Source organism: Atta cephalotes (genome assembly GCF_000143395.1).
Source record: "Atta cephalotes unplaced genomic scaffold scaffold00084, whole genome shotgun sequence".
In the NCBI taxonomy this organism is placed as follows: Eukaryota; Metazoa; Arthropoda; class Insecta; order Hymenoptera; family Formicidae; genus Atta; species Atta cephalotes.
In genome coordinates this window covers 384,517-391,841 of record NW_012130148.1, presented here as the reverse complement: position 1 = coordinate 391,841, position 7,325 = coordinate 384,517, and the positions used below count along the sequence as shown (strand labels likewise).

At 29.1% G+C, this 7,325-nt stretch overlaps 1 protein-coding gene across 1 annotated transcript in view; it reads left to right on the top strand.

Annotated features, from left to right (window-relative positions):
• Positions 1-3,917: 3,917 nt before the first annotated feature.
• Positions 3,918-7,325, top strand: part of LOC105624675 (peroxisomal acyl-coenzyme A oxidase 3) — a gene marked incomplete at its 3' end in the record, with an annotated part of 4,927 nt that continues 1,519 nt past the window's right edge. Inside the window, exons 1-9 of the mRNA XM_012206031.1 lie at positions 3,918-4,046; positions 4,265-4,390; positions 4,580-4,735; positions 4,811-4,958; positions 5,437-5,727; positions 5,814-5,977; positions 6,053-6,293; positions 6,702-6,935; positions 7,038-7,192. Of these exons, the coding sequence (XP_012061421.1) occupies positions 3,918-4,046; positions 4,265-4,390; positions 4,580-4,735; positions 4,811-4,958; positions 5,437-5,727; positions 5,814-5,977; positions 6,053-6,293; positions 6,702-6,935; positions 7,038-7,192 (1,644 nt within the window). The remainder of the gene's footprint in view (positions 4,047-4,264; positions 4,391-4,579; positions 4,736-4,810; positions 4,959-5,436; positions 5,728-5,813; positions 5,978-6,052; positions 6,294-6,701; positions 6,936-7,037; positions 7,193-7,325) is intronic.

The following is a 7,325-nucleotide window of genomic DNA, read 5'->3' as shown; positions in this document are numbered from 1 at the left end:
GTATTGCTTTAATATATGTATGCTACAGTACATTTACTTAAATATATCATCAACAAAATTATCGCAACAAAAATTTATATAAAAATTTCGCATAAATTTAAATAAGTGTAACTTCGTGAAAAATAGACATATTTAAAAATTGTTTTTTTCATTTTCAAGGGTAAAATCTTAAAGTAAAAAACTTTAAAAACTTTCATAGATTTTGAATCTACCCTTACTCTTACTTAGCATTTTTTTTTAAATAAGGACGTGTATTTTTTTTTGCAGTTTGACGCACTCCATGGGATAGAATAAATTTTTTTCATAAATATCATAATAACGATAAAATATGCACTTTTCTCTTCCAAATTAAAAAAATAAAATTTCATATGATTTTTTTTGGAGATACAGTATATCAAACTTATCTATGCATTTTACACAATTATCGTTAGCATTAGTACTGTCCGACACGCACCACGAAGAAGTTGAATCGCGTGCGCGCGCGCAAAAAATATTAGCCGCAGAAAATATTTTTCTGTTCCAGCTAGTAGAATCATCGCTGTTTTTTATATCTGGTAGAAATATATATTATTAGAAAATTAAAATTTGTAACATAATATTCTTGCGTATAATAATATATGCAAGGAAATTTAAATCTCGTGATCAAATATTACTGCAAAGTATCTGAATTACAGTCATATTTTATTAGAGAATTGTTGCAATATTGTTTATTCAGATATGACTAAGGTTATCTTCTTCTTGACAAGTAAAAATTAAAAAAAAGACAATTAAAAAAAAGATAACGTAACTTTAGCGTTCACCGTATCTAAATTCATGTTTTTGCAAAAACTTCTTATTATCTGAACGTTACACAAACTGTTTTAATAAATTTGATAAATGACTCAGATATAAATTCTGTCTCTGTTATTTATATTGATTACATACAAAATATATTTAATATCGTAGTATTAATCGTAGTATTTAATATCTTAATAGTTTATCCATTTTAGCTAATTTTTTGTATCTAGATTATCTTCATTATAACTGCAAAATCATTTTTTTCAGCTATTACGCTATCTAAGCAAGAACTAATAATGTTCTCAAATAATTATCGAAATCTATGTCCTATCGTACTTACAAGTTTCTTCGATTGATTAAAAAAATTTTTATAAAAAGTACATAGATTGAGGTAAAATCATAAATTCTAATTTTTTTGTAGATATTCGTAGTATAACGTTGTTTATTTTGTGATACAAGATACGAAAAAAGATTCGTAATGCATCAGAAAAATGTGGAGTAACCTTATGTATGATTTAATGTTGAAAAAAGAATCCAGAAACCATTAATTTCGAGTAGTTATAATCGCTATGTAAATTCTTCACATTTCATTGCTGATAATTCTATCCATTCGCGTCTAGTATACTTGCAATTAGTCGCAAAGTGTACTACGAACGTGATGCAAGTATTCACGAACGTATGAAGAAGTTGCCCGTTTTTTTGAAGAATATTAATATAGGATTTATTACAATAACACTTCATCGGGAACGAATGTAAAGTATGATTCTCCATATTCGAATATTTGTAATAATTTGTTTTTATTTGTGCATTTATTTTATGTTTTTCTCGCGCTATTTTTTTTCCCCAAAATTCAAATGAAAACCTGCAGATAATGTTCTTTTATGGCTGAACTTTTTATATCGTTTCATATCTCTTATTTTTTTCTCCCCAACAATTACGTACATTATACTTATTTCATTGGATTATTTATTTAATTTACATAAGTGCATAGCATATCAAACAAAAAAAAAATGCGAGAAAGAGAAAGAGAGGGGAGGATGAGAGATAAAGAAAGGGGAAGGGATGGGAGAGAAAGAGGGAGAATGCATTCGAGATAACTTATCCAGACAACAAAAAATTGGATCATAAGAGATTTGTTGTTTCTAAAAGACGACTTAGGATATGGTTAACGCGATGCTGCAAACGCTTTGTTAACAGTTTGTAAAATTCTTTCTTCTAATTAGTCTATCAGATGCTTCAAAGCATTCGTAGTGAGACCACAGCCTTAAAGACGTCACAATTTTAGTGTTGTTTAGGTGTTGATCACTGTGAACTTTTATTTTTCTTAAGTCCATAAAAAATTCTATAAAAAAATGGAAGAAAGTAAAACGTAAACAGTAAGCGAATTGGCCAATTATTCTAGAGACCATAAGGCCAATAGCAAATCCAATAATGTTACAATTTCCTTACTGCTTACGTCTTTGTATATGCCATAGAAACTTTAGCTGCACTTTCTACGTATGTGTTCTTAGGGAATTTCGCACAATAAAAGGAACAAGGAATAGAGAACAGAGAATAAGAATTTCAACCTATCAGAAACTGTGTATTCCACAATATATTTTCTTTCTGATAAGTTTTCTGATAGGTTGAAATTATTATTCTCTGTTCTCTGTTTTCTGTTTCTTTTATTGTACGGAGCCCCTTATTTTTCTTCAGAACCGGAATTAGATATTTCAGCGCCCAAGGCAAAAGAAGAAAAGAGTTGCGCTTTGTCAGTAACAAAATATCTCTTTTATGGTATGTAAAATACAATAAAGAACAATATTATTAATTAGTTTAATATTAATTTAATAAGATCATAATGCACAGATATACGAATTGTGTCTACATGTTATACGTTATGAACGAAATATATAATTACTAAAGTTACAATAAAATCAGAATGTATTCTGTATAGTTATGTATATTTATATAAATATTATTAATATTAATTCTCTAAAAATTATAGAAAATTTATTTTTTATTTAAAGTAATATTTTTTGTATTGTGATAGTTGCAAAATTATTTTATTAAAATTTATATCCTTACATATTATATTATATTTTTATTTAAATACATAAATGAGCGCTCATGGTAAATAAATGGTAAATAAATATAATTACTACGTAATAAAATTTAAATATTTCGAAATTTATATTTTTGCGCACCTTTAAATTTTTTACATGAGTCAAAATGTTTCGTTCGCTACGTTCCATCTCTGCTTTTCCTTTCTACGCTACCTAAACACGCTCTATATAATTAAGGAATATCACGTAAAAAAGTGTTAGTCATAATCCTAAGCTTGGTAAGTCATCAAAATTATATAATCTTAGATTTGTTTAAAATGCTGGATTGTCATTAATAAATTCAAAAAACACTTATACAAGTGACATAAGTATTTTCTAAGTGTTTTGCAAGAAGCATCAATATTTATGAGTTACGATTATAATTTTTTTACATAATGATCTTTATAGTCCACAGTCCGCATGAGAGTGCAGTTAACCCAGTCAGAAATGATGAATCGATGTCGATTCGATGTCGACGACGTCGAAAGCATCGAATCGACATCGATTCGATGTCGATTCCATTATCATTTCTGACTGGGTAAGAAGACAATTATTCGGTAGAGAGTAGAAGCGGAGTCGAGTAAAGTTCATATATTGCTAGCTGCTAGTATTATGTAACATGTTAATTATCATTTAACATGTTGTCTATTAAGTTTTATGTTTTATCGTGTCATATCGTAATAAAATTTTTATTGTTGTAAACATATAACAATAAAAATATCGTAATATGATTGTATCTTCATAAGTGAGTGTGTCAATAACGCATTGTTTACTTTACATCGTTATCTACTTGTTTATGCCATTGAAATTTTTATATCAGATATTTCAAAAATTCTAAAATTCAGCGATGGCTGGTCACGGATGACAGTCACTTTGTGGTTAACGTGACTGATAATTTTGTATTGATTGTATGTCGATTGAATTGATTTTTTAATCATGAAAAAATTGTTGAATAATCGTGTGTTATTCTTCGTGTCAAATGGTGAGAGTTATTATAATCGTCACTCATCTACCATACATTGCAAAAATTCTAGTTTCGCGAGAGGAAAACGTATGATGTCTACTGCTAATAATTTGATAAAGGATTTGCCAAGTGGACCATTGGATGCTTATAGAAAACGAGCGACATTCGACTGGAAGTCATTCAAATTATCTTTAGAAGGAGAAGATTCCGTACGATGGCAGGTATTTATCGAAATCGGTGGACTGCATTATATCTAAACTTACATTAATATATGCAGATTGGCTGCGTTCAGTAAAGAAAGCAGTTTTGCAACTGTTGTAAAATTCTTCAATATAATTGATTTATATATTTAGATCTAAAAGGAAGTAGAAAAAGGCTGCTTTCTCTGCCGAACATAGCCATTGATAAATGTATATTAAATCATCAATTAAATGTCTAGACAAAATTATGGCAACTCATCAAAACCCATCCAGTGTTTCAAAAGTCAACATGGCCGAAGAGTTTGGATGAAATTCGAAAACGCGTCAATAGTCAGTTACAAGTTCTTTGCGAGAATGATATAGATGTAATTATAATAATTTATTTATATTACAATTTTATATATATATATAATGATTCATTAATCAAAAAATTATCACAATTATAATAATCAACGGTCATGTGTCATTAATAATAAATAAATTTTCATAATTTTGGTGTAAAAATGAAGAAACAGTATCGGAACTTTTGTACTTAATAATTTTTTTATTTTTAGCCAATAAATAACCTTGACAATATTCTTTATCTTTTTCAATACGATGGATCGATACCGATACGACTAAGTATCACACGAGGTATGATACCAGCTGCTATATTTGCACTGGGTACCAACCAACATCATCAGTTTCTACCAGAATTTAGCATTGGAAATGTATGTATGAATATGACAGTTGTGAATCTCATTACTATAAAATATAGTACTTATTAATATTTTTATTGTTTGTAGTATATTGGCTGCTTTGCGCTGACTGAGATTGCTCATGGAACCAATGCGAAAGGTATGCGAACCAAAGCAACATATGATGTAGCAACAAAAAGTTTTATCCTTCATACTCCCGACTTTGAAGCTGCAAAATGTTGGGCAGGTAATCTAGGTAAGTTAATTTTAGTCAACATAGAATTGATGATTTTAAAGTAATGATTCTAAACAACACACAGTTATATTCAAAATACATAATGAACATTATAAATATAATAGCGTATAAATTGAAAAATAAATGTTCAAAATTTGATACATATGCTAATTATTTAATAAACATTATAAAAACGTTTATAAAATATTTGTATCGTTTATAAAATATTATAAATATTAATATCTATTAATCTATTTTTTAAATTTAAAATACCGTTTTATACAGCATAAATAACTATTCAATAGCATAAAAACATATATTTAATGATAATAACATCCATTTAACGTTTTTATACAGCGCTTAAAAAATGTTTAAACATTTTAGCTAAATGTTTGCTTGGAGACATTTAATGCTTTAATATATATGCTTTAATATATATGCCATACTTAACGCATTAAATTTTTCTTTCTATATTTTCTAATAATACTTTAACTTTTAGGAAAATGCGCAACGCATGCTCTCATATTTGCGCAACTAATTACACCGGACGGAGTAAATCGTGGCTTGCACGTTTTTATTGTGCCAATTCGCGATCTGCGAACTCATTTACCTTTTTCTGGTGTTACCGTTGGTGATATGGGTGAAAAGATAAGCCTTAATGGAATAGACAATGGATTCGTAATGTTTGACAATTATTCTATACCGCGTAATTGTTTGTTAAATCGCACCGCAGATGTCACCGAAGATGGAAAGTATGTTCTTGCTCTAAAGGATGAACGAAAAAGATATGGTGAGAATTGACATTAATGTAACAAAACTATATACTATTATATCTTATAATTGAATTCATTGATGTTTTTTTTTGTGCTGGCACAGGCTCATCGTTGGGTGCACTGTCAACAGGTCGTGTCATGATTACTGGAATATGTTATCATTATATGGTCGTTGCACTAACTATTGCTATACGTTATTGTGCAGTTAGGAAACAATTTGGTCCTACTGAGGATAATGAATTGCCAGTTATAGAATATCAAACGCAAGTACGTAGCATAGTTTTTACTTTTTGAGCTGAAACAGAAAAAACACATATGTATTGTCATATATGTATGTTCTAGCAATGGCGAATCATTCCTCATTTAGCTGCAACGTACGCAGTAAAAATATTTTCATCAGCATTAAGAAAAGATGTTAATAAATTTCAAATGAACCATTTGAGTGAAAATCAAAAATCGATCGCCGATTTAGGAATGGAGATACACGCGTTATCTAGTGCAACAAAACCATTATGTTCGTGGATTTCTCGTGATATGATTCAGGATTGCAGAGAATCTTGCGGTGGACATGGATACTTAAAAAGTAAGTGCAGACTCTTAATATATGTATTATATCTAAATCTTTATAGTGAATCCTGATGAAAAAAATTTCGCTGAAATTATTCCATTGTTTTGAAACATTTTAACGAAATTGCTGAAAATTTACTGAAAATAAATTTTTCATCTAATATACTAAAAAATTACTGAAATTGAATTAAAATTCTGAAATTTTATTGAAATTTCTTTGAGATTTTTCTGAAATTTTTGTTGAAATTTTTCTGAAATTTTGCTGAAAATTAATTTTTCAACTAAAATTCATTGAAATTAAACTAAAATTTTTCTGAAATGTTAAAATTTTGCTGGAAAGTGTTCCAAAAATAATTTTAGCGAAATTTTTTCACCAGGGAACTGTTATCTTTGTTTATAATGAATTGTATTATTTTATTATTAGTGTCTCGTTTGGGTGACATAAGAAATGACAATGATGCAAACTGTACATATGAGGGTGAAAATAATGTACTTATTCAGCAAGCAAGTAATTGGTTATTAAGTCAATGGGCTAATGTAATTAAAGGACAGACCGTGCCGTCTCCACTTAATTCCGTAGATTTTCTTGTGAATGCAGAACAAATACTTAACAATAAATTTAATCAAATTACAATGGAAGGTGCACTGAAACCCGAAAGTATGATAAAAATAATCCTTTCTTATATTAAAATATATTGCTACAAGTTATTAATTGGATGAATGACTTACTGCAATTATAATATTTCTTTCTTAATTTTAGATTTGCTCCTAATTTTTAAATGGCTGGTTTGTTATTACTTGAAAAAGACATATCAACGTATGAAGGAGCTGCAATCCAACGGAATGTCTGATTTTGATGTAAAAAACAATATTCAAACGTTTCTAGCACGAACCTTATCTCTCGTATATGCAGAGGTAAGTAAGACACGTGTGCGTGCGTGCGTGCGTGCGTGTGTGTGTGTGTATGTGTGTGTGTGTGTGTGTGTGTGTGTGTGTGTGTGTGTGTGTGTGTGTGTGTGTGTGTGTGTGTGTGTGTGTGTGTGTGTGT